Below are 27,836 nucleotides of genomic sequence, written 5' to 3'. Positions count from 1 at the left end.
CTCAAGCAATGTGTTTGGCCCTCTGAGATTACAGACATGACTGATCCTTGTTCCCAATGCACTAACTCTAGGGAAGAGACAAAATAACGTTAATGCAAGTGTTAGGTGCTTGATACAAGCACAAGTGTTGTAGGAAAACAAAGGCAATTGAGAGGATCAGAAAATGCTTCTTACTGAATAATCCCTGAGCTGAACCTTGAAGGATGAGAAATAGCCAAGTGAGGAAGAAATTATTCCAGACGGAGACAGCAAGCAGCATATGCAAGAGCTTGGAGCTGGAGGGAGCAGGGAAAGCTTTTGAATGAAGTCAGGTTAGCATGACTGCTAGGACAGGGGTAGAAGGCTGAGTTACTAAGAGGATACCCTAGGGAGCTCAGGTCCACTCCTATTAGCTGTACTTAGAGTTTACAGTAATAAATCAGCCTCTTAATGGAGAACAGAAAGAGCCTTTACAGTGGGATCTATAAATTCAAAGTCCTTCATTATGTATTTTCCTATTAGTAGGAAAGCTCCCAGCTTAAAGAGACTAAAAAATACATTTGGTAATACATGAATGTTTCCATTTTCCAGTTTTCTGGAAACTAATTCAGAATCTTGGCCTCTTTCATTTAGTTTTTCATTAATTTATTCTTTTCAGTGTGCCCAGTGCTTTATCTTATACCAACTAGTTCAAGTCTTAAAGTCACCTCTGCTTTGAGCCTGGTTGTCAGAGATAAGATAAGAAACGGGGCTTATTTATGTTTCTCTGTAAAGTACTGCAAGTCTGTCTGGTGGTTGAGTTAAAAAAATTTGTGTTAATACAAATGTTTTTGTCCTAGAAATGAATTACAATGAAAATTTACAGTGATAAAGCTTACATCTTTGGAACAAGTTAAATAGATTTCATTATTTCTTATTTCTGACTCTCAGGTCATTTCCCCTATTGCCACATTATGGGACTGAACACATGAAGTGTTGAGCAAGTCCCATTTGCTAATAAGTCTATTAGGCAACAGACTGACCTGAGGCAACAGGGTCATTTTCCCGGGGAAGGTAGGATTCAGTTTAATTTAGCAAACATATAGGGAGAATACAAGGATAAAATGTGAGGAAACTGACCTGAGACCTCTGCTAAGCCCCAAGCCATTGCACAGTAATTCCAGTCCAGTTTTATTCCACCATAAATCAATCCAATAAATAAAAATCTGGGCTTATGAAACAGAACAGGCTTCTTTATAAAAACATTCACTATTACATGACTTTGATTAATGAGCTTTCCTAGGACGTTTGAAATAATAAACAGACAAAAGTCATACTCACATATTGGTAACATGACAGCCATGTAAAAGGAAGGACATCCATATACGGACTAAAAATGATCTTTTAAGTGATCCAAGAAAGAAAAACCATTTGCTGAACTCTGCTGCAGCTAAATGTTATTTTTTGAATCATAGTTGTTTTAAATCACCTACTGACACATTTTAACTGGAGCCCAGTGAAGTCCTTTATTCTTCAGTGTTAGGAAAGTATCGAATCATTAAATCATTAATCATAGGAAGTTTAAATCATTAAACTGTGAAGGAGATACCTAGAGAGAAGCAACTAAATATTTCACTGGGCAGGTAGCTCAAGGAGATGTGGATTATAAAGGGAAACTGATGTTTGTATATTCCTGACGATTATTTTGGTTTTTCTCCCCTCAGGCAGAAGCTGAGGAAGATTGTCATTCTGATACTGTCAGAGCAGAAGATGATGAAAATGAAAGCCCTGCTGAAACAGATCTGCAGGCATGTTTCTTCAAGTGTATATTCGATTCATTGCTTTCCATGCATAAGCAAAGATTGGTCGTACTTACGATTTATCAATTCTTTTTTAAAAAATTATTTATGTATGTAAGTAACCTCTGTCCTCATCATGGGGCTCGAACTCACAGCACCCTAGATCAAGAGTCCCATGCTCTTCTGACTGAGCCAGCCAGGTGCTCCAAGATTTATTGGTTCTTATTTGCATTGAATTTAACTGTATTTTCATGCTGGTTTACAGAATATGCAAATTAAAGCTGTGTTACAGATTTTTTTTAACCATTTGTCACCATATGTTATTATAGTATCATTGGCTATATATTCCATAAGGTATATTTTTTATTTCTGTAATACTTATTTTATAACTGGAAATTCATACTTAATATTCTTTAGCTATTTTGCCCATTGCCCCCTCTGCTACCCACCAGTTTCTTCTCTATATTTATGAATCTATTTCTGTATTTTGTTTGCTTGTCTTTTGTTTTGTTTTTTAGATTCTACACATAACTGAAATTATATGATATTCATCTTTCTCTGACTTAGTTGACTTGACAGTATAACTGCTAGGTCCATCCATGTTGTCAAAAATAGCAAGATCTCATTCCTTTTTGTGACTGAGTAATATTCCGTGTGTGTGTGTGTGTATGTGTGTGTGTACACAATACACCACATCTTTATCCATTTATCTGTTGATGGATACTTTAGGTTGCTTCCATATCTTGGCTATTTTTAACAATGCTGCAAAAAACAAGTACATGTATCTTTAAAAAAAAATTTTTTTTTTTTGGTTACATATATCTTTTCAAATTAGTGTTTTAGTTTCCTTTGGGTAAATACCCAGTAGTGAGGGATCCCTGGGTGGCGCAGCGGTTTGGCGCCTGCCTTTGGCCCAGGGCGCGATCCTGGAGACCCGGGATCGAATCCCACATCGGGCTTCCGGTGCATGGAGCCTGCTTCTCCCTCTGCCTATGTCTCTGCCTCTCTCTCTTTCTCTCTCTGTGACTATCATAAATAAATAAAAATTAAAAAAAAAATACCCAGTAGTGGAATTACTGGATTGTATGCTATTTCCATTTTAATTTTTTTGAGGCACTTCCATGCTGTCTTCCAAAGTAGTTGGAATAGTTCACAAGGATGCCATTTTTTTCCCCACATCCTTACCAACTTGTTACTTCTTACCTTTTTGATTCTAGCCATTCTGACAGGTGCGAGGTTAATATCTCCTTGTGGTTTTGATTTTCATTTCCTGATGATTAGTGATGTTGAATATCTTTTCATGTTAACTGTTGGCCATTGTCTTTTTTTAGAAAAATGTCTATTCAAGTCCTCTGCCCATTTTTAATAGAATTATTTTATTAGTATTGAATTATATAAATTCTTTATATATTTTGGATTATCATTTGCAAATCTCTTCTCCCATCAGTAGGTTGCCTTTTTGTCTTGTTTCCTTTGCTATGAAAAGCTTTTTATTTTGATGTGGTCCCAGTAGATTATTTTTGCCTTTGTTTCCCTTGCCTGAAAAGACGTATCCATAAATATATTGCTAAGGCCAGTGTTTAAGAGATTACTGCCTGTGTTTTCTTCTATGAGTTTTATGGTTTCAGGTCTCATATTTAGGTCTTTAATCCATGTTGAGTTTGTTTGTGTGTGGTATGAGAAAATGGCCCAGTTTCATACTTTTGCATGTAGCTGTCTAGCTTTCCTAGCACCATTTATTGCAGAGACTGTTCTTTTCCTCATTGCATATTCTTAACTCCTTTGTTGTACATTAATTGACCATTTAGGTGTGGGCTTATTTCTGGGCTCTCTATTCTGTTCCACTGATCTTTGTGTCTGCTTTTGTCCCAGTACCATACTGTTTTGGTTAACGTAGCTTTATAGTGTATCTTAAAATCCAGACTTGTGATACTTCGAACTTTGTTCTTTTTCAAGATTGCTTTGGCTTTTCAGGGTCTGTGTGGTTACATATGAATCTTAGGATTATTTGTTCTATTTCTGTGAAAAATATTCTTGATATTTTGACAGGGATTGCATTGAATCTATGATTTGATTTGGGTAGTTGGACATTTTAACAATATTAATTCTTCCAATCCACAAACATGGGATATCTTTCCATTTATTTGTGTTGTCTTCCATTTGTTTCATCAACATCTTACAGTTTTTTTATTTTTTATTTATTTATTTATTTTTTAATTTTTATTTATTTATGATAGTCACACAGAGAGAGAGAGAGAGAGAGAGGCAGAGACACAGGCAGAGGGAGAAGTAGGCTCCATGCACCGGGAGCCCGATGTGGGATTCGATCCTGGGTCTCCAGGATCGCGCCCTGGGCCAAAGGCAGGCGCTAAACCGCTGCGCCACCCAGGGATCCCTATTTTTTATTTTTTATTTTTTTATTTTTTAAATTTTTAAAATTTTTTTTATTTTTTTAAATTTTTTTATTTTTATTTTTTTATTTATTTGTGATAGTCACAGAGAGAGAGAGAGAATGAGGCAGAGACACAGGCAGAGGGAGAAGCAGGCTCCATGCACCGGGAGCCCGATGTGGGATTCGATCCCGGGTCTCCAGGATCGCGCCTCGGGCCAAAGGCAGGCGCCAAACCGCTGCGCCACCCAGGGATCCCATCTTACAGTTTTTAAAGTAGAGCTCTTGGGCAGCCCACGTGGCTCAGCAGTTTAGTGCCGCCTTTGGCCCAGGCCGTGATCCTGGGGACCCGGGATCGAGTCCCACGTTGGGCTCCCTGCATGGAGCCTGCTTCTCCCTCTGCCTGTGTCTCTGCCTCTCTCTCTCTCTCTCTCATGAATAAATAAATAAAATCTTAAAAATAAAGTAGAGCTCTTTTACCTTCTTGGTTAAGTTTATTCCTAGATAATTTCTCTCAGGTGCAATTGTAAATGAGATTGTCTTCTTAATTTGTCTTTTTTTTTTTGTTTGTCTTTTTGCTACTTTGTTCTTAGTGTACAGAAGCGTATCAAATTTCTAAATATTTGTATCCTACAGCTTTGCTAATAAATTCATTTGTTACTTCGATAGTTTTTTGGTGGAGTCTTTAGGATTTCCTGTATATATCTGGAAATAGTGACAGTTTTATTTCTTCCTTAACAATCTGGATACCTTTTCCTTTTTTCTTTTTTTCCCTTTCCTTCCTTCTTTCTTTTCTTTCTTCTTTCTCTCTCTCTCTCTCTCTCTCTTTCTCTCTCTTTCTCTCACTTTCTTTTTGAGAGAGAGAATGCACACGAATTAGGGAAGGGGTGGAGGAGAGGGGAGAGAGAAAATCCCAAGCAGGCTCCATGCCCAGTGCACAGCCTGATGCGGTGCTCAATCCAATAACTCTGATATCATGACCTGGGCCAAAATCAAGAGTTGGACCGACTTAACCAACTGAGCCAACCAGGCACCTCATGGATACCTTTTATTTCTTGTTTGATTGTTGCTGCTAGCACTTCTAGTACTGTGTTGAATAAAAGTAGTGAGTGGTCATCCTTGTCCTGTTCCTGATCTTAGAGGGAAAACTTCTGCTTTTTCTACCATTGAGTATGATATTTATTAGCTGTGCGTTTGTCAAATATGGCCTTTATTATGTTGAGGTATGTTCCCTCTGAACTCACTTCAAAAAAAAAAAAAAAAGATTTTATTTCTTTATTTATTCATGGGAGACACAGAGAGGGAGAGAGAGAGAGAGAAGCAGAGACATAGGCAAAGGGAGAAGCAGGCTCCGTGTGAGGAGCTTGATGTGGGACTCCATCCCAGGACCCCAAGATCATGACCTCTGAGAAACTAATCTCTGGGTAGGATGGTTGATTTGCAAGTGTTGAACCATCCTTGCATCCCTGGAATAAATTCTACTGATTGTGGTTCATGATCTTCTTAACATATTACTCAATTCAGTTTGCTAATATTTTGTTGAGGAATTGAACATCTGTAGATCATCAGAGATATTGGCCTGTAGTTTTCTTTTTTTCTAGTGTCTTTGTTGGTGATGTCAGGGTAATGTCAGGGTAATGCTGATATTGTAGAATAATTTTCCTTCCTCTTCTGTTTTTGAAATGGTTTGAGAAGACTAGGCATTAACTCTTCTTCAAATATTTGTTAGAAATCTCCTGTAAAGTCACCTGGTCTTGGACTTTTGTTTGTTTGTATTTTTGTTTGATTAGCAGTTCAATTTTGTTAAGGTAATTGATCTGTTCAAATTTTCTATTTTTTTATTCAATTCAGTTTTGGAAGACTATATTTTTCTAGGAATTTATCCATTTCTTCTAGGTTGTCCAACTTGTTGGCATATACTTTTTCATTATATTGTCTTGCATTTCTTTGTATGTCTGTGGTGTCAATTATTATTTCTCTTCTTTCATTTCTAAATTTATTTATTTGAATTATCTTTTTGTCCTGATGAGTCTGGCTAAATTCTCCCCCCACTCCCCCATATCCAGCTCTTTTTTTTTTTTTTTAAAGTCTTTCATTTATCTCTGCCCTGATCTTTATGATGTCCTTCTTTATACTAGCTTTGGATTTTGTTCTTTTTCTAGTTCCCTTAGGTGTCAGGTTAGATTGTTTATTTGAGATTTTTCTTGTTTTTTGAAGTAGAAACTTGTATCACTATGAATTTCCCTCTTAGAACTACTTTGACTGCATCCCAAAGATTTTGGGCCATTGTATTTCCATTTTCGCTTGTCTCCCATGTTTTTTTTTTTTATTTCCTCTTTGATTTCTTTGTCGATTTATTGGTTATTTTGTAATGTGTTATTTAGCCCCTTCATGTATTTGTGGTTTTCCCAGTTTTTTTCTTGCAATTGATTTCTGGTTTCATAGTGTTGTGGTTAGAGAAAATGCTTCATATAATTTCAAACATTTTATTTTTTATTTTAATTACAACATAGTTAACGTACAGTATTATATTAGTTTCAGTATACAATAACATGTTTTAACAATTCCATATAAGCACCCAGTGCTTATTATAGCAAGTACACTCCTTAATCAACATCACCTATTTTATCCATCCTCCCATCCACCTTCCCTCTAGTAACCATCTCAAACTTTTCAAATTTGTTGAGACTTATTTTGTGGCCTAACATGTGATCTGTCTTGGAGAACATTTCATTTACACTTGAGAAATATGTGTATTCTGTTGATTTTGGTTGAAATGATCTATATATGTTAAAGACCAGCTAGTCTCCTGTGTTGGGTTTTTTGTTTTTTTTTGTTTGTTTGTTTGGTTTTGATTGATTTTTGTTTGTTTCCTTATTGATTTTTCTGCCTAGATGATCCATCCATTGATGTAAATGAGGTATTCATGTCCCCTACTATTAGTGTGTTACTGCCCATTTTTTCTATGTTAATATTTGCTTTATGTATTTTAAGTTCTCCTATATTGGGTGTATAGGTATTTATTTATAATTGTTATATTCTTTTTTTAAACTTTTTTTTTATTGGAGTTCAATTTGCCAACATATAGCATAACACCCAGTGCTCATCCCGTCAAGTGCCCCCCTCAGTGCCCGTCACCCAGTCACCCCTATATCCTTTTTTTGGATTGATCTTATCTGTTTTTTTTTTTTTTTTTTTAAATTTTTATTTATTTATGATAGTCACACAGAGAGAGAGAGAGGCAGAGACACAGGCAGAGGGAGAAGCAGGCTCCATGCACCGAGAGCCCGACGTGGGATTCGATCCCAGGTCTCCAGGATCGCGCCCTGGGCCAAAGGCAGGCGCCAAACCGCTGCACCACCCAGGGATCCCGATCTTATCTGTTTTATACTATTCTATGGTGCCTTTCTTTGTCTCTTACTACAGCCTTTTTTTTTTTTTTTTTTTTTTAAGATTTTATGTATTTATTCATGAGCGACAGAGAGAGAGAGAGAGAGAGGCAGAGACACAGGCAGAGGGAGAAGCAGGCTCCATGCAGGGAGCCTGACAGGGGAGAGAGAGAGAGAGAGAGACAGAGACACAGGCAGAGGGAGAAGCAGGCTCCATGCAGGGAGCCTGACAGGACTCCATCCCAGGTCTCCAGGATCACACCCCCGGCTGCAGGTGGCGCTAAACCGCTGTGCCACCGGGGCTGCCCTCTTACTACAATCTCTATTTTAAAGTCTGCTTTGTTTGGTATAGGTATTGTTTTTGTTTTTGTTTTGCTTCCATTTGCATAATACAGATTTTTCTCTCTTCTTTCAGTCTGTCTTTGGATAATGAAGTCTTTTTTTTCCAACATACAATAAAGGGTACACTTTATTGGCTTATCTCCAAATATTTGTCACATTTTATTTTAGTCTTAAAAACTATTTTTGAAAAGAGAAGATTTACTGTGAATTAAATATTATATGTGGAAGTTGAAACTTCATAAAGCTCTTGGGCTTTGGTTTCTATGGTTGTCATCTTCATAGCTGAATAAATTATTTTTTCCTTTGGTAATAGTTTAGTCCCATTACATAAACTTTGGAAAACAGGTTTTTTGTAGTCTGATTTTAAAAAAAAATTATTTTAATTCCAGTTAGTTAACATACAGTGTTATATTAGTTTTAGGTGCACTGTACAGTGATTCAGCCATTCCATCTATCACCCAGTGCTCATTATGACATATGACAAGTGTACTCCTTAATCTCCATCACCTGTTTAACCTATTTTTCCACCCACCTCCCTTTTGGTAACCATCGTTTTATTCTCTATAGTTAAGAATTTTCTATAGTTAAGGGTTTGTCTCCTGTTTTGTTTTTTTTAATTTTTTTTTTTTTATTTATGATAGTCACACAGAGAGAGAGAGAGGCAGAGACATAGGCAGAGGAAGAAGCAGGCTCCATGCACCGGGAGCCCGATGTGGGATTCGATCCCGGGTCTCCAGGATCGCGCCCTGGGCCAAAGGCTGGCGCCAAACCGCTGCGCCACCCAGGAATCCCCTGTCTCCTGTTTTTTATTTCCCTTTGCTCTTTTGTTTTGTAAATTCAACTTATGAGTGAAATCATATATTTGTCATTCTCTGACTGATCTCACTTAACATTAGACTCTTTAGCTCCATCAATGTTGCAAATGGCAAGATTTCATTCTTTTTTTATGGCTAAATAATATTCTGTTACACACACACCACATCTTTATCCATTCATAAATTAATGGGCACACTTGGGCTGCTTCCATATCTTGGCTATTGTAAATAATGCTGCTATAACTGTAGGGGTGCATGTATCCCTTTGATTCATGTTTTTGTACTTTTTTGGGTAAGTACTCAGTAGTGCAATTGCTGGATTGAAGAATAGTTCTATTCTTAATTTTTTTAAGAACCTCCAGGCTTTTCCACAGTAGCTGCATCAATTTGTGTTTCTACCAGCAGTGCACTAGGGTTCTTCTCCATGTCCTAACCAACATCTGTTGTTTCTTGTTGATTTTAGCCATTCTGATAGCCATTCTGGTACCTCATTGTAATTTCGATTTGTATTTCCCTGATGATGACTGATGTTGAGCATCTTTTCATGTCTTTTTTGGCCATCTGTATGGAGTAATGTGTATATCTTCTTATTTTCAGATTGGGTTATTTGTTTTTTGGGGTATTGAGTTTTATAAGTTTTTAATTTTTTTTTCAGATACTAACTAGTTCTTTATTGTGGATGTGTAATTCATAAATATCTTTTCCCATTCCATAGATTGCCTTTTAGTTTAGTTGATTGTTTCTTTTGCTATAGCTTTTTATTTTTTGAAGATTTATTTATTTATCTATCTATCTATCTATCTATCTATTTATTTATTTTAGAGAGCATGTGGGGGGAGGAGAAGGGGGAAAGAAATATAAGTAGATGCTGCATTAAGTGTGGAGCCCAACTCAGGACTTGATCTCGTGGCCTTGAGATCACAACCTGAGTTGAAACCAAGAGTTGGATGCTTAATTGCGCCACCTGGGCACCCCAGCAGCTTTTTATTTTGATATAGTCCTCCACCAGTTTATTTTTGCTTTTGGTTTCCTAACCTCTGGAGACATATCTAGGAGAAAGTTGGCATGGCCAATGTCAGAGAAATTACTGTCTTTGCTCTTAATAGAATTTTTATGGTTTCAGATGTCACATTTAGGTCTTTAATCCATTTTGAATATGTTTGTGTAAAGTCTAAGAAGGTGGTCCAGTTTAATTCTTTGCATGTTGCTATCCATTTTTCCCAACATCATTTGTTGGAGAGACTCTCTCTCTCATTCGATATTCTTTCCTGCTTTGTCAAAGATTAATTGACCATATTATAGCTGTGGGTTTTTCATATATGGCCTTTATTATGTTGACCTTTGTCAACATAATAAAACATAAAAACATAAAAACATAAAAACCCTCTAAACTTTGTTGAGGGTTTTTATCATGAATGGATGTTGTACTTTGTCAAAAGCTTTTTCTGCATCTATTAAAATGATTACATGGTTCTTCTCCTTTATCTTCTTGATGTGATGTATCACATTGATTGCCTTGTGAAGATTGAACCACGCTTGCAACCAAGGAGTAAATCGTATTTGATTGTGGTAAATAATTTGTTTTTAACATATTGCTGGATTCAGTTTGCTAGTTTTTGTTGAGGATTTTTGCATCTATGTTTGTCAGGGACGTTGGCCTGTCATTCTCTTTTTTTGTGGTGCCTTTATCTGGTTTTGTTATCAGGGTAATTCAGGCCTCATAGAATGAATTTAGAAATTTTCCTTCCTTTTCTACTCTTTTGGAATAGTTTGAGAAGAATAGGTATTAACTCTTCTTTAAATGTTTGGTAGAGCTTTGTGTAGTGGCAGTATCATAGCTAATAAAGTTTATCCAAGGCACAATTATTGCTAATTAAATGTTTGGTAGAATTCCCTGTGAAGCCATCTGGTCCTGGACTTTTGTTTGTTAGGAGTGTTTTTAAATTACTGATTCGGTTTCTTTGCTAGTTATAAGTCTGATCAATTTTCTGTTTCTTCCTTTTTGGGTTTTAGTAGTTGATGTGTTTCTAGAAATTTATCCATTTTTTCTAGATGTCTGTTTGTTGGGATATAATTCTTCACAATATTCCTGTAATTGTTTGTATTTCTGTGGCATTGGTTGTTATTTCTCCACTCTCATTTGTGATTTTGAGTCCTTTCTCTTGTTAAGTCTGGTTAGAGGTTTATCAACTTTATTATTTTTTTTTCCTAAACACCCTGCTCCTGGTTTCATTGATGTATTATATTGGTGTTTTTGTTTGTTTTGGGGTTTTTTTGTTTTGTTTTGTTTTTTTCTTCTTTTTTTTAAGATTTTATTTATTTATTTGAGAGAGAGTGAGCAAGAAAAGGAGCAGATAGAGGGGCAGAGGGAGAGGGAGAAGCAGACTCCCTGCTGAGCAGGGAGCCCGACATGGGGCTCCATGGGGCTCCATCGCAGGACTCCAGGATCATGACCTGAGCCAAAGGCCGATGCTTAATTGACTGAGCCACCCATGTGCCCCTGTTTTTTTTTTTTTTTTTTAAGTTTCTACATCATTTATTTCTGCTCTGATCTTTACTATTTTCTTCCTTCTGGTTTTAGGTTTTGTTGTTTTTCTAACTCTTTTAGGTGTAAGATTAGATTGTATTTGAGATTTGTCTTGTTTCTTGAGGTGACCTGCATTGCTATAAACTTCCCTTTTAGAATCAATTTTGCTGCATCTCAAAGGTTTTTGATGTGTTTTCATTTTCATTTGTTTCCATGTACTTTTTAAATTTCTTCTCTATTTCCTGGTTGACTCATTCATTGTTTAGTATCATGTTATTTAATCTCCATATATCAATCTTTTCAAGTGATTGACTTCCAGTTTCATAGTGTTACAGTCAGAGAAGATGCATGGTATGGCTTTACTCTTCTTGGCATTTGGTGAGGTGTGTTTTGTAAGCTAATATGTGATATACTTTGAAGAATGTCCATGTGCACTTGAAAAGAATGTGTATTCTTTCTCATTTTGCGTAATTCTTTTTTCTCTTTCTTCAGCTTGATTATTTTCCATTATTTTGTCTTTTAAGTCATTGATTCATTCTTCTGCTTCTTCCAGTTTGCTATTCATTCCATTAAATGTGTTTCTCATTTCGTTTATTGAATCCTTTATCTCTATGTTATTCCTTATCTCTTTGTTAATGATCTCACTGATGTCTTTTACTCTTCCCATGTCCAGTGAGTATCTTTATGATCATTACCCTAAATTCATTAGCAAGCAAATTACTCATGTCTGTTTCACTTATATCTCTGGTCGTGGCCTTCTCCTATTCTTTCATTTGGACAGGTCCAAAATGTCTTCTCATTTTGTCTAAGTCTCTGTGCCTATTTCTCTGTATTAGGAAAGTCAGCTGTGTCTCCTGCCCTTGAGAGTAATGGCCTTATGAAGAAAAGGTCCTATAGTGCCCTACAGTCTAGTATCTCCTGTTCCCCAGGGTCTGGTGCTTCAGCGAGTGTCTCAGTTGTGTGCTGTATGCATTCTGCTGCTTTAGCCTTCAGGCCAATCTGCAGAGGCTCTCTTTGCCTGTTATGGGCAGTGCTTGGTCCTTGGCCGAACGTGTTAAGTTTTAACCAGGTGTGCTCTGGTCTGCTTGTGAAATGATACCTGTCACCACTACCACTGGAACTGAGGCCGTGCAGAACTCCTGGGTTGGGAAACATGGTGTGGACAGGGATTTAGGCTGGGCTTTGAGGGGAGAGGAGGCCTTCCACAATGGGATAAGGCAGTTGTGACTAGGAAGGGTGGTACCTCTGGAATATGGAGTGGTGGAGTTTGGTATAAGTAAGTTAGGGAGCAATTGTCCACTCTTTGCTCTCCCCCTGTGTGCTAGTCTGCGTCTAGCCCATCTCTATAACTGGGACTGCCTCCTGGCTGCAGTGGCCATGATCTGTTTCTCTCCGATGTTGTCTTCACACGTTCTATCTTCTTCGATGTGGCCTCTTCTCTACCTTTAGTTGTGGAGTTTGTTCTGCCAGTCTTCAGGTCAATTTCTGAAGTATTTAGAATGATTTGATAGTTGTCTAGTTGTATTTGTGGGATGAAGTGATCCTAGGGTCCTCCTACTCTGCCACCATCTTTCAGACTTTGAAGTGAGTCTCTTGTAGGCAGCATATAGGTGGGTCTTGTTTTTTTTATCCATTCACCACCCTATCTTCTCATTGGAGCATTTGGTCCATTTACATTTAAAATACTTGTTGATAGGTATATTCTTATTGCCATTTTGTTCATTGTTTTTTGGGTTTTGTAGTTTTTCTCCATTCCCTTTTTCATCTCCTCTCTTCCCTTGTGATTGATGACTTTTCTTTAGTGTTATGTTTGGATTCCTTTTTCTTTATATTTTTGTTTATCTATTACGGTTTTTCATGTATGGTTACCATGGGGTTCATTTATCACATCCTATGCATATACCAGTCTATATTAAGTTGATGGTCACTTAAGTTCAAATGCATTCTAACGCACTAAATTTTCATTACCTGTTACCTGTTTTTTGTATTTGACATCTTATTTTACGTCTTTTTAGTTTGTGTATCCCTTGACTGATTTTTATAGATGTAGTTGTTTATCATGTTAGTCGTTTAACTTTCATATTGCATTAAGTTTTAATCTATTACCTTTACTATATGTTTGCTTTTACTAGTGAACTTTTTTCCTATCAATATCTTCTTCTAATTATGGCCTTTTCTTTCCACTTAAAGGATTCTTTTTAACATTTGTTGTAAGGCTGGTTTAGTGGTAATGAATTTAACTTTTTCTGTCTGGAAAACTCTTATTATGAGTAATAGCCTTGCTGAGTAGAGTATTCTTGGTTGTAGGTTTTTTTTTTCCTTTCAATACTTTGATAATAGCATGCTACCCTTTTCTGGCCTGCAGTTTCTGCTGAAAAATCAGCTGATAGCCTTATGGAGTTTCTCTTGTATATAACTGTTTTCTTTGATTTTAAGATCTTTCTTTCTTTCTTTCTTTCTTTCTTTCTTTCTTTCTTTCTTTCTTTTCTTTTCTTTCTTTCTTTCTTTCTTTCTTTCTTTCTTTCTTTCTTTCTTTCTTTCTCTTTCTTTTTCTTTTTAAAGATTTTATTTATTTATTCATTAGAGACAGAGAGAAAGAGAGAGAAAGAGAGAGAGAGACACACAGGCAAAGGGAGAGGGAGCCTGACCTGGGACTTGATCCCGGGGCTCCAGGATCATGCCCTCGGCTGAAGGCGGCGCTAAACCGCTGAGCCACCTGGGCTGCCCAAGATTTCGTTCTTTATCATTACTTTTTGCCATTTTAATTATGGGTCCTGGTGTGGACTTACTTGGGTTCATCTTGTTGGGGCTCTCTGTGCTTCTTGGACCTGGATATCTGTTTCCCTCTCCAGACAGGGAAGTTTTCAGATATTCTTCAAATAAGTTTACTATCCCCCCCTTCTTCCTTTGGGAACCCCTGTAACACAAATATTATTACATTTGATGATTTTGCAGAGGTCCCTTAACCTGTTGTTCTTTTTGCAGAGGTCCCTTAACGTGTTGTTCTTTTTCCATTTTGCTATTGAGCTTAGTTGCTTTCCTTTATCCTGTCATTCACATCGCTGATCCATTCTTCTTTGTCCTCTGATCAGCTGTTGATTCCCTTAGTGTATTTTGCATTTCAGTTGCTGAGTTCTTCAGATCAGATTGGTTCTTTTTTATATTTTCTATCTCTTGGTTGAAGTTCCCACTGAGTTTATCAGTTTGTAACTCTGCTGAATAGCTTTATGACCATCACTTTGAACTCTTTATTAGGCACAATGTTTATCTTAGTTCCTTTAGCCTTTTTTTTTTTTTTTTTAAGCGATTTTTGTCTTGTTCTTTTCTGTCTCCTCATTTTGTCTGACTCTTTGTGTTTCTTTGTATTACGTAGGTCAGACACATGTCCTGGTCTTTAAGGTAGTGGCCTTGTGTAGAAGAAGTCCTGAGGTACTCTGTAGCTCAATCCCTTGGTCACCAGAACCAGGCACTCTATAAGCATCTTCTGTGTTGGCTGCCTTTGCCCTTCTGTTGTGGATGAGCTATGATTGATATAAGCATGCTGGTGGGTTGGACTGTCCTTGGTTCAGGTGGTTTCAGTGGTCTGCTGCTTCTTCGTGCAGGTGCAGTGGGCAGGTTTTGCTGTTGATGCTGTTAGATGCCTGGCTGTAGCTGCTATGGGCTTTATGGTTGTTGGAGTCAGTCTTCACATTGGCTGTCTGCAGTTAACCACTACTGACAACTGCAAGCACACCAAATGGCAGAGATTGCTTCCTGCACAGCCAGCAAAGAGACTGGCTGCAGGAATTTATGTGCTGTTGTGTGGGGTTATCTCCCTTCCCATGATAGGAGTCAGTAGGAAGTGTGCTGGTCCTGGCCAGGGCTGCCTGCTGGCTGTAACAGGTATAGAGCTATTTTGGATAGGCACCTACTAAGGTGGGAAGTCTACAGGTAAATGCAGCAGCCAGGCGCACAGTACTGGCAAGGCAGATAGATAGTGTTAGAATTGGCTCCCACATGCATCCAGCTATCCAGGGTAGAGGAGGGAAGGAAAATGGCACCAAGCACTTTTGTTCCTGGGGAACTCTCCTGCAGATACCTGCCCTTTTGGCACATGTCCTAGAATTAATTAATAAATGCCTGTTATATATACCCCAGGCATTTTAAAAGCGCTATTTCCTGGTGGAGTTATTGGTGTGCTGGCTCTGTGCTCGCTTCTGCAGCACATATACTAAAATGGTGTGCTGGCTCTTTAAGGGTGGAAATGCCTTCTCCAATAGCTCTCTGCCTCTCTTGGAATTAAGCCTCACTGATTTTCAAAGCCCCATGTTATGGGGACTCTTCTTCCCAGGGCTGGGAGTGCCTAGTGTGGGATTTGATCCTCTCATTCCTCTATGCCTGGTACTTTGGATGATACCACCACTCCTCATGTGCTGCTTTCCTACAGGTACACTATCCTGAGATTCACTTGGTCTCTAGAAAGGTCAATGCCTCTCAATTTATTAACAGAAACCCAAAAGAGGACAACTTGTTCAAATGTTAATACCTTTGCAAAGGTCTTAATGCAGTGTTTTGTTATATTTTGCATTGAACACATGTATAATGATGAATTAATTATTTCCTTATTCTGGAAAATTTTGAAAGTGCTCACACTGAGGATAACAATAATTGCCGTTATGAGGTTTGATACATGGGTTTAAAATGTTCAAAGCAAGGCATAACTCAAAACCCATCACCTTAAAATAGATTTGACCACCTAAAGGTTAAAACCTGTATGTAGAAGAGACATCATAAATCAAGAGAAATGATTAGCTAGAAAAACCTACTTACCATATATTGGCAGAGCATTGATACCTACTCTCAGTATTTGGAACATCCTTATAAGTTTGTGCAAATGACACAAGATTGATATGAATGGACAATTAATGAAAAAATAATATAAATGCTATTAAATATTTGAAGAGATAGTCTCATGATTTTTAAAATACAAATAAAATCTAAAATGAGATTTTTCTTAATCAGATTAGTGAAGAATGCCCATTGTTACCCAGGCTTTGAGAACACTCAATCAGTGCTTTGAGAACACTCAATCACATGAAGTGTAAATTGCTAAAACTTTTTTGGAGAGCAGACTAGCAGTATGGAACAAAATGAAAAATATTCCATTTGATCGAGCAATTCTTTTTTAATTATTTATTTGAGTGAGAAAAAGTGAGTGCATGTGCACATGAGTAGGCGGAGAGGCAGAGAGGGAAAGAGAATCTCAAACAGACTCCCCACTGAGCACAGAGCCAATGCAGGGCTGGATCTCACAACCCTGAAATCATGACCAGAGCCAAAATCAATACTCAGACACTTAACTGATTGAGCCACCCAGGCACCCCTGGTCAAGCAATTCTATTTCTAGAAAATCAACCTTAAGGAAATAATGGGGAAACTGAGTAAATATACATGTACAAAAATGTTTATTATAGCATTGTTATATGAAAAAATAGAATACAATCTAAATATCCATCACTTGTATTAAGTAATGGTGCATTCATACAGTGAGATGCACCATAGCCATTTAAGAGCATGGGGTAAATCCTGTGCATTGAAATAGAAAAATACTCATTGTAATTAGATAAATGCATCTTACAGAATTTATAAGCCTTATAATACTTATTTGGAATGTATCATCTAGCAGACATTTGGTGTTAGTAATGATTGTGTAGGGCAGAGGTGTATGTGTTTTGTGTTACAAGTAGGAGGGTGGGAACCAAAGCTGTTTAGAATGGCAAGAAAAAATTATTTTAAGAACTTAGCCATTCTATATATGCCCCTTTAAGAAAACCTAGGAATAGGATATAGGAATAATATACACAGTTGTATTGATAATGGCCTTGTTTGGGAGGAGAGATATTTCAGGTTGGGTTCCCAGAGAATAGACTTATTCTAAAGGTAGACATTACAATGAGGGAGGTTTACTAGGGAATGCTTTGGGGATCCACATCTATGGAAGGCGGAGAGGGTGGAAGCTGAGTGGGCAGAGGAAGAAGCTGAGCTTCTGTACTGTCCTAATGGACTACCTTAGCCAATTTTGCAGGAGTTCTGAGTATGGAGGAACCAGAGACTTTCATATGTTTATCAGCCACTGATCAGTCATCGGGTTGGGATGGCCTGGGAATGGGTATGACCCTGCCTAGGCAGTGCCCGAACGGGCTGACAGCTGAGGGCTGTCTGTGTGGCAGTCCTAGCAGTTAAGGTCCTCAGTGCTTTTTTTTTTTTTTTTTTTAAGATTTTATTTATTTATTCATGAGAGACATAGAGAGAAGGCAGAGACACAGGGAGAGGGAGAAGCAGGCTCTATGCAAGGAGCCTAATGGGGGACTCCCATCTCAGAACCTGGGATCATGTCCCGGGCCAAAGGCAGGCGCCCAATCACTGAGCCACCAGGCATCCCTCAACTACACAATTTTTAACAGTACTTTTCACATCTGGTATGTGATATATTCCAGGTAAACAAATATTTGAAAGCTTCTAAGTTCAGCCTTATAGGTGAACTTAGGTGATGGCTTATATTTTCAACTCTAAAACAGAACTTGGTTTTCTGATACCATTAGATTTTTCCTGTATGGACAAACGTAGGGACCTTTCATGATTTCTTTAAAGATTTAAGCAGAACATTATTTTAGAAGATAACATGTTGACTCGATATTAACTTAGTAATTTAAAAGACTATGTCTTCTAGTCTTAGAATATGTTATTTATATGGAAATTGATGTTGGACCTGTGGATAAATTGTCCAGAGTTGAGCTTCTCTTCCTTTATGAGCCCTAAAGTACTTTTTTTTCCTTAGGCACAGCTCCAGATGTTCCGAGCTCAGTGGATGTTTGAACTTGCTCCAGGTGTAGGCTCTAGCAATTTAGAAACTCGGCCTTGCAGAGCAGCAAAAGGCTCTTTACTGAAAGCAGCAGACACCAAAGGAAAGCAAGAACTGGCAAAAGAAGAAAAGTTAAGTATTATGGACATTGTGACAAAGTAACTTTTTAAAAAATTGCACATGAAAATTTTCTCATGTGGTCATTATAGTTATATTCTGGTGCCATTAGCACATAACTTATACAATTTTTCCTCATGTACAAAAGTATGCCAGTGTGCCCATCCTTCACTACTACTTCTGGGTACTTTGGATGATACACCACTCCTCACGGTCTTCTTTCTAGAGGTTCAGTGTCTTCATGGAACTGTCTTTGGCAGTTTATAGATCCCTAAGATTCATTTGGTCTCTAAAAGATCAATGCCTCAGAGTTCATTAGCAGAAGCTCAAAAGGAGAAAAAACTTGTTTAAATGTTAACACCTTTGCAAAGGTCTTAATGCAGTGTTTTGTTATATTTTGAGTTGAACAAATGTATAATGATGTATTAATTATTTCCTTATTCTGGAAAATTTTAAAAGTGCTCACACTGAAAAAAATTTGGAATGTTGTCAAATTGTGTACCTCTTTTTAGTATTACATGAAGTAGGCACAGCACATTTTCCATTTTTCCTGTTTAATAGAGGCTGTCTTCTTACACAATTTCTTTACAAGCTATTTGCCATTAAATAATTGAAATTACCGTGATAACTATAAACTTCCATATTCATTTTAATTTTTATTTTGAAAATAATCACAGAAACATAGATACAGGGAAGTCCTATGTTCATCCTTTCTCCTTCAGTGGTGACATCTTGCATAGCTACAGTGCAAGATCAAAAACTAGGAGAGACATTGGTACCATGCACAGAGCTTATTCAGACCTCCCAGATTTATAAACACTTTTATTTTGTGTGTGTATAGAAATACTTCCGTGCAGTTTTATACATTTGTAGCTTCCTGTAACGAGCACCATGATCAAGGTACAGAACTGTGGTAGCACTGAGGAGCTCCTTCTTTCTACACCTTTATAATAACACTTTCCCGTCCCCCACTCCCTGACTATTCCTAACCACTGGCAATCACTAATCTCTTCTCCATTCCTATAATTTTGATATTCAAAAACTGTTGCATAAATGGAATCACCCAGTATATGTCCTTCTGACATGAGCGCTTTTCACTCAGCATGATTCCCGAGATCTATCCAGGTTTGCGTATAACAGTACTTTGTTCCTTTTTATTACTCAGTGGTACACAGGATGAGTGTACCCCAGTTTGATTATTCACCGGTTGATGGACATCTGGGTTGTTCCCAGTTTTTCGCTATTAATAGCGCTGCTATGAATTTTCATGTGCAGGTTTCTGCATGAATGTAAGTTTTCATTTCTCTGGCCCAAGAGTGCAATTGCTGGGTTGTATGGTAAGTGCCTGTTTGGTTAAAAGAAACCGCCCAGGTGTTTTTCAGGGTGGCTGCATCATTTTCTGGTCCCAGCAGCAGTGTATGAGTGGTCCAGCGTCTCCACAGCCTCGTCAGCCCTTGGTGTCATCATTCCTTTTTAGCGATTCTGATAGACATACGGTGATACCTCATTGTGATCTTAATTTGTATTTCCCTAGTGGCTAATGATGTTGAGTATCTTTCCATGTGCTGTTTGCTACCTGTATCTCCTCTCTGTAAAATATGTTGTCTTCTCTAATTGCATTGCTTATGTTTGTTGAGTTTTGAGAGTTCTTTCTTCTAAATACAATACTTTGTTGAGCAAGTGGCTTGTAAATTCTCTCAGCTTATAGCTTATAATTTTCATCCTCAGGGTATTTCATGGAGCAGAAGTTTTTAATGTTGATGAGATCCAGTTTATCACCTGTCCTTTTATGGATTATGCTTTGGGAATCCAGTATAAGAATTCTTTGCCCAGCCATAGGTTCCCAATACTTAAAAAATTTTTTTTTCCCTGAAAGTTTTATATTTAAGTCCATGATCCATCTTTGAGTTAATTTTTATGTAAGATGTGAGGTTTAGGTCACGGTTCATTACTTTGCCAATGGGTGTCCAGTTGTTCTGGCACTTTTGTTGGAAGGCTGTCCTGTCACACATACTCATTTTTAATACAGACTTTCAAAAATTGCATTTCACTATTTTTATAGGCTCGAGAACTCTTCCTAAAAGCAGTAGAAGAAGAACAGAATGGAGCTCTCTATGAAGGTAAAAAAACTCAGGGCCCAAGATCATATGGTCATGACATTTCTGAATAACAACTGTTACTGAACAATTTTTTTTAAACTAGAATATATTTGGCATATAAACATCTGTCTCCCTGTATCTGAAATTGTTTTCTAACGAGTCAAAACTAAACATTATATTTCTGTATAACCTCTTCTCAAAATATATTATTGCTGTGGAACATCATCATGTTGGTCTACACTTAGGTTTTAGTATTTATTAATTCTTCATTATTAAAGTCTTAAAAATAATTTGTTTCTCATTTTTAAAATAGGGTATTTTTTGTGGGTGAAAATTACCTCAGAGGAGGGGAATATAAATGATAGCTTCAGGAACATATACATATTTTCTAATTTACATTTTACACAAAGGAATACCCTTCAGCTTTAATCGTCTCTCTTAACCCATTTGCATAAACGATCAGAGCGATGGGGCATTTTACTGCATTAGATGTGTAAGTAGGCTTCCATTTTGTTGATAATAAAGCTAATAATTGGGGCATGGGAAAAATGCTTGTGCTTGAATCACTTGAAAATGCCCCCAAACTAACATTTTCAGGATTACCGCATTTTACTCTCAAGTTTCTTCTAGTGATATTTTTACTGAGATATTAGAAGAGCCCAAATGGTGAAATCCCTCCACAGTCTTCATTAGTTTGTGAGATTCCCATTTCTGTTTAGTGTACAATAATTCACCCAGAGTAATAGAACACAGCAGAATGTATTGAATAGAGTATCATCTAAGGGAAGAAGAGCTAGTCTGCTTCTGTAGTCTCAAGTTCTGTTGTATAGCTTTGTGAGAGAGATTACTAAATATCATAGCTCTAAACCACCTGGCCAGGAACTTTATAAGAAAATAAGTTTTAAAGGTTATGTAGCTAAATAATAGGCAGCTGGACTAAAGGAAGTTGGATTTGAAGGTTAACTAAAACTCTATTCTGCGTAGGAGGAAGTATTTGATTATCCTCAACTCTGCATCTTAGAAAGAAAAGGTTGCTTAAAAAATGTTTTTCTTGGAGCTATAGCAGTTGCATTTCCAAAGCCTGAAGAAAGCCATATGAGGTCGCTTCTAGCAGTACTTATGAGGTTGAGGGAAAAGGTGGGAAGGGCTAACAGCAAAGAGTGAAATATGACATCCATAAGCTGCCATAATGTGATAGCTTTAGAAAGAAAGATTATTTCTGAGTAATAAGGCTTGGAAATAAGTTGTTCACTGAACTACTGTTGCATATAGAAAAAAGGAAATTTGGCTGTTTGTAAAGAAAGTTACCAAATTAATCCACAGTTACAGGTAATCAAAGGAAATGACAAAAATGTGTGGTCATAGCTAATTTAGCTTTATTTCTTCTTTTAGCCATCAAGTTTTATCGTAGGGCTATGCAACTTGTACCTGATATAGAGTTCAAGATTACTTATACCCGGTCTCCAGATGGTGATGGCGTTGGAAACAGCTAGTGCGTATATAATTCGATAGACAGTAATACATAGAGTTTGTTAAAGTTAAGCGTCTTTGCCCTGTTGACTCTTAACATGATAAGAAGGTGGTGGTAATTCTGTTAAATTACATAGTCCTTAGTATAAAGACTTGTTTATAAGGTTGTAGAAATTTTTTTTAGTTAGGGAAAATTTAAGATTAAAATATAGAAATGCACATTTTAAACAGATATAACAAAGATAAGGTAACACAAGTTTTTTTTTTTTTTTTTAAATAAAAGCAATGATTATTGAAAGTAAATTAAAAGACACATTTCAGCTTTCTGAAACCTATTTTAAAAAGTCAAACCTATTAAAATATAATTAGGTCAAAGTTGACAAAATGTTAATAATGGTTGAAATTAGGTGATGGGTACATGGGGTTTCATCATTCTTTTTGATATGTTTGAAGCTATACTTTTTAAAAAAAGTTTTCAGTTTATTAAGAAAATGCTGAATTATAACAAGACTTATTCTCTTAAGGTATCTGAAAGGACATGGTTAAGACTAACTTTTTTTAAAAGGCCCAGGTGCAGGATATAAGCCTTGTTTCTTTGGATAGATACCACTTGCATCAAAATTATAAAGTGGCATTGATAGTTTTACATGGACAAAGATCAAGAGAACATATTTTGAAGCCAATACTTTTGAAGTTATTTGCGAGCCAATTGTATAAAAATGTTTTGGCTTAATCTCTCTACCTCCAAAAGCTCAATTATTTGATATTAGAAGGGAGGAGAGTCTATACCCATGAGAGAATGTCAGGTTAAAAATGAGCAATACATAGGAAAATAGTGCTTTTAGTAATAAAATATTACCATTATGTTATGATATTACCTCTGTCATGGAATAATTAAGAAGTTACCTTTATGGATAATGTGCTCACTGCCAGCGTTTTTAAACCGCTTATGGTAATTAACACTCAAGTTTTGGATAGTAAAAACATCCCAATGAAGTCAGTCTTAATTGTCTCTTTGAATTTCAAGGCTAACAGTGTTTGTTGTTCACCAAATGAAATTTAACAGTGTGAGGTAGTTCAAACTCAAAATGAATCCTTTGGGCTTTTTCTAAGCCCTCTTTATATTTGGGTGGCCATTTAGACCCAGCTCTTAGCCAGTTTTATGAGTAGATGCAAATGCTGTTAAGAAAAGCTGTATTAAAATGTGAAAGAAGCATTCCTTTTCTTTCCCATCTCTTGGTACAGCCCAGATGCAATAAAAGTTCTTGAAGGATACAGTTGTTTTTTTCTTATCAGATCTAATAATCCCTGAAAGTCTCTCTCCTGGTTTTGTTCTTGTTTTTTGCCTTCTCTGAAATGTTTGTAGAGTAGCCCTTGTGCCCGTTTAGCCTCTGCCACATGTGCCTTTGTTAATAGAATAATTAGCCCTTCCTGGTCTTTGGACCTCATCCTCATCTAAGCCTTACTTGTAGGTCTGATTGCTTTTAAGGTTAATTTCAACAAAAATGGAAAGACGGTTTTTTGTTTTTTGTTTTTTAGAACTCTAAATTATACTCTGTTTAGATGATTGGTAGTTGATTTGTGGACCCCACTAAGATTTTTAAATTACATATTTTCCTCTCTTAAGGTAGGGTGGTAAAGCACATCTGTTAGAAAACCCTTGGTAAGTAAGTACCACAGATGACATCTATATATTTTATTTTTATCCAATTAGAATGGATTATAGTCACATTAGTATGGAATATATTTACCTAAGTTTTTTAAAAATCATTTGAAATGATCTTTTTCACTAACTCAAGAAATCTCTATCTTAGAATAAAAGGGGCTAATTAAATCTCAACGCTTGTATCCAAAATTCTTGTTCTTTCCGGGTGAGAACGAAAATTGCTGAAGCTTTTTTCTTCAAAAGACTTGGTATGCTACTCCTTGAAGCCAAATAAACTTTTATCAAATCAAAACGATGGTTAAGACAGTTTGCTTTTAGATGACTTTCTCTGAAGCAGATTTGAAAGTACTATGAAAAATCAGTTTCTAAGCTCTGTGTTTGTGGACTTAATTTATTCCCCTCCTTTTTCAGCATGGAAGATAATGATGATGACAGCAAGATGGCAGACCTCTTGTCATGCTTCCAGCAGCAGCTCACATTTCAGGAGTCTATGCTCAAACTGTGTCAGCCTGAGCTGGAAAACAATCAGACTCACATATCAGGTATGAGTTCATGGTTGTTATAACTCAGTGAGGCACACTTTCACTTTAGATTTAAGTTTTCCAAATTTACAAGGCCAGAAAACTTGCCAGGTGATTGCTCTAGTTCAAAGTGTGTTGGGAGAGCTAGTTATAATTACTGTTTGCATATACTAACAAGCTTTTCAAAATCTGAAGTAGAAAGGAGTTTATAGTTCAGGTCAAGGATGCCCTACTTTATTCAGTGAAGATATAAAAGGGTGTCTGTGTTGTTGAAGCAGCCCAAGAAAATTAAAGAAATACTGGTGTCATCAGGCATTTCAGCCTGAGATAGGCTGCATGTTTAAAAATGAATGTTTTGAGCTACCCCTGGGTGGCTCTTTCAGTTACGCATTCCAACTCTTGGTTTTGGCTCAGGTCATGATCTCAGGTTGTGAGATCAAACCCCGTGTTGGGCTCTGTGCTCATTGTAGAGTCTACTTGAGTGTTTGTTTTTTGTTTTTTTAAAGATTTTGTTAATTTATTCATGAGAGACACAGAGAGAGGGAGGCAGAGGGAGAAACAGGCTTCATGCAGGGAGCCCGATGCAGGACTTGATCCCGGGACTCCAGGTTCACACCCTGGCCAAAGGCAGGCACTAAACTGCTGAGCCACCCAGGCGTCCCATAAAATGATCTTTTGAAGGAGAGGGTGCTTTATAAAAGTAGCTTTTGATATGTTCTGTACTGAAAATTTCAAAACATTTGTGTATTGATGTTAGAAACCATTGTTACTTTTTAGATAATTAAATACACTCACATATAGCTCTGAGCAATACTGAGGGTGTGATTCACAGATGTCTGGGAATACCTGAAGCTACCTGCTCCGAGAAGATGGTAGAATAATCTAGGAGAGTTGCTGAAGGGATGATTTTCTTTTGCAGTGCTGCCAATGGAGGTCCTGATGTACATCTTCCGCTGGGTGGTGTCCAGTGACTTGGACCTCAGATCATTAGAGCAGTTGTCGCAGGTGTGCAGAGGATTCTATATCTGTGCCAGGTACTTCATCTTTTTAAAACAACTCTAGCAGTAGTGAAAAAAGGATTATGGTTTTTTGCCAATTTTGATTAAAAACTTGATTGATATTCTGAGTAAAAACTTAAAATGAACAGTTTTGCCTAAAGTGTATTTCTGTGATTTTCCCAAACCCCTTAACCCTTAAAGGCTACAATGCACCAAGTTTCCAGGGTATAGAATGTTCTGTAGAACAGGTGTAGTCACACATACTACTTCCATAGGATAGTTTGCATGCCAGCCTAGCTGATTTGGAAAAATAATTGTGCTAGGAAAATAAACTCAAGTCATCTTCACAATGACTCTAAACCCATTAAGTGGTAATGATTTAAATTTAGATTGCACTAGAATTTTCTTTTGGCCCATTAAAGGTTAACCTATACTTTTAAAATATTGCTGTGTGAAGAATAATCATAATTGAGTATAAAATTGTTTGAGACTAATCTTTCATGAATATTCTACATAAAAATATATACTTTGTCCTTAGCATCTAGAAATTTTTTATAACTTCAGTTCTTAAAATTCAGTATTCTTAACCTGATTTTATTCGGAGTCTTGTATTTTGGATAAAATATTTGAATTGGCTGATGGCTTTGTTTTTTGGCAATTCTATGTGCTATTCTCTTTAACAAAGACTTATTAATCACCAGGTACATTTCAGTTTTAAAATTGGAGTCTCTAGAACCCTTATTCCAATAACTTTTAAAATGTGATTATCCAGAGGGAATTTCTTAAGAATGCAAATTTTCAGGGATAAAACTTCCATGTGCTTTCATAAAATAAAAGTAATTGTAAAAAGAAAAAAACTGAGGAGGTGGCTAATCGTTTTTTTGCAGCCCAGCTCAGACACAAGTAGTTTTCATATCTTTAAAACTGAATATTTCAGGTTATAGATAGAGTTAAAAATATTTTGAGCTTTATCAGAATCCTGTTAATATTCATTACATCTTTTGCTTAGTTTTCTACACTAATAATAGTCTCATTGGTGCTACCTTAGAAAAATAGATCTCCAGTCTGACCATTTCACCCTTCTCCAAGGACCCTTCCTATTGTGCCCCTTGTTACACCCGGCCTGGGTTATGGCAGTAGTCTGCTTCCACTCATATACTCCTAGAGCATATTTTCCAGACCACCAGAGTGATCTTTTAAGAGCATGAGTCATCCTTAGAGCTTTTCAGTGGTATCCATCTCACCCAGATTAGCTTATAAACCCCTCCCTGCCCTGCCCCTCACTGCCTCTCCAATCATGTAGCCTGTTAACTTGGCTTAGTTTGCTGCACCAGTCACACTCCCACCCAGAGCCGTTCCCTTGGCTGTGGTTCTGCCTCAGTTCTTTCGGCTGCTGTATCTGAAATAGTCTGTCTTTTCCCCACTGCAGTTGTCCCTTTCTGTTTACTCTGCTTTGTTTGTTTCACTATCTGAAACTTTTCTCTTTGTTAATTCTTGGTTTTGTTTGCTTTCCCACAAGTGAAAGAGCAGGGCTTTTTGCCTTGTCTGTCTGTCTCCAGAGCCCTGGCCAGTGCCTTGCAGGTGCTCAACAGATTTTTGCTAAATAGAAGACGATGGCTGATAGCAGAAATATTTCTGCATTTAGGGACTTAGCCTTTTTTATAAATTGATGTTCTGCTTTTATTACCTAGAGACCCTGAAATATGGCGTTTGGCCTGCTTGAAAGTTTGGGGCAGAAGCTGTATTAAACTTGTTCCATACACATCCTGGAGAGAGATGTTTTTAGAAAGGCCCCGTGTTCGGTTTGATGGTAAGTTGAACTCTTTAGAACTCAGGAGAAATAGTGGTCTTTCATGCTGATTTTGATAAATACACAATCTTATTTTTCTGTGACACACCTAAATACTCTGATCATACTTAAAGGAAACCACAATAAAAATAAAGCTGGAAACATGTTAGCTGATTTTAACTGTAAAAATTTTATTTATGTTCCTACTTAGAAAAAAAGTTTTTTTTTTCTTTTTTATAGGAGTGTATATCAGTAAAACGACATATATTCGTCAAGGGGAACAGTCTCTTGATGGTTTCTATAGAGCCTGGCACCAAGTGGAATATTACAGGTACAACTGTAGTAAACTGAGTGAGTGAAAAATTCTCTCTCTCCAAGTATTAATTCATTAGTTACCGGGCAGCTGTTCTTTGTGGCCTTTATATTTATCCACAGAATGACCCTCAGTATTTTTATCCAGTTTTGTAACAGGAACTGCACTCAGAGAACCAATAAGTTAATACAAATTGTTGAATTCCTCCTAGCCTCTAAATCTGAGAATCAATTGTTTTAGAGCTCTTAGTATTTTGCTGTTGGTGGGACTCATTTGCCTTTTCAGCTAGCTTGTGCTATATCATTCAGCTTTACTGTCCTTGAGAAATCAGTAGACATTAACTACTGTGTATGATCATTAGATCTCACTTTTCACATTAATTAGTACTTTAGGAAAAAATGCACACAGCTATCATAGGGGTGTATTTGTTTTTATTCAGGAGTAAAACTGAAAGTTCAGCACCTCCCTCTAAGAAGTATAAAAGAATGCCTTTACTTCTTTTTTGCTGGCCCCACAGGTTGCCAGTTGTGTTTGTTTTAATGATGTTTTGCCAGTTTTTTGGCCATCGTATTTCTGATTTGATTTCACAGCAATGAACAGGTTTAGGTGCCAGGAAATAAGGACATGTTTTATACTTTGTATGTGTGTGGTGTTTTTTTGGTGTTCTTTTTCTTTTTACACAGGTACATAAGATTCTTCCCTGATGGCCATGTGATGGTGTTGACAACCCCTGAAGAGCCTCAGTCCATTGTTCCTCGTTTAAGAACTAGGAATACCAGGTAGTATTTTTCTTTAGTTTTCTA

General features: G+C 37.0%; 1 protein-coding gene across 4 annotated transcripts in view; it reads left to right on the top strand.

The window, feature by feature from the left end:
* Positions 1-1,682: 1,682 nt before the first annotated feature.
* Positions 1,683-27,836, top strand: part of FBXO9 (F-box protein 9) — a 44,562-nt gene continuing 18,408 nt past the window's right edge. For 3 of the 4 annotated variants that reach the window (XM_077903647.1, XM_077903646.1, XM_077903648.1), the window contains exons 1-9: positions 1,683-1,766; positions 18,037-18,192; positions 20,240-20,297; positions 21,669-21,768; positions 23,824-23,954; positions 24,853-24,967; positions 26,623-26,741; positions 26,961-27,051; positions 27,717-27,812. In XM_077903647.1, coding sequence (XP_077759773.1) covers positions 18,049-18,192; positions 20,240-20,297; positions 21,669-21,768; positions 23,824-23,954; positions 24,853-24,967; positions 26,623-26,741; positions 26,961-27,051; positions 27,717-27,812 — 854 coding nt within the window. In that variant the 5' untranslated portion in view covers positions 1,683-1,766; positions 18,037-18,048. Of the gene's footprint in view, positions 1,767-18,036; positions 18,193-20,239; positions 20,298-21,668; positions 21,769-23,823; positions 23,955-24,852; positions 24,968-26,622; positions 26,742-26,960; positions 27,052-27,716; positions 27,813-27,836 lie in introns of those variants that run through there. The other variant, XM_077903649.1, reaches the window with a different exon arrangement.

The sequence above is a fragment of the Canis aureus genome, chromosome 7 (assembly GCF_053574225.1).
Source record: "Canis aureus isolate CA01 chromosome 7, VMU_Caureus_v.1.0, whole genome shotgun sequence".
NCBI classification, from domain to species: domain Eukaryota; kingdom Metazoa; phylum Chordata; class Mammalia; order Carnivora; family Canidae; genus Canis; species Canis aureus.
This window is presented reverse-complemented; position numbering and strand designations above follow the sequence as displayed.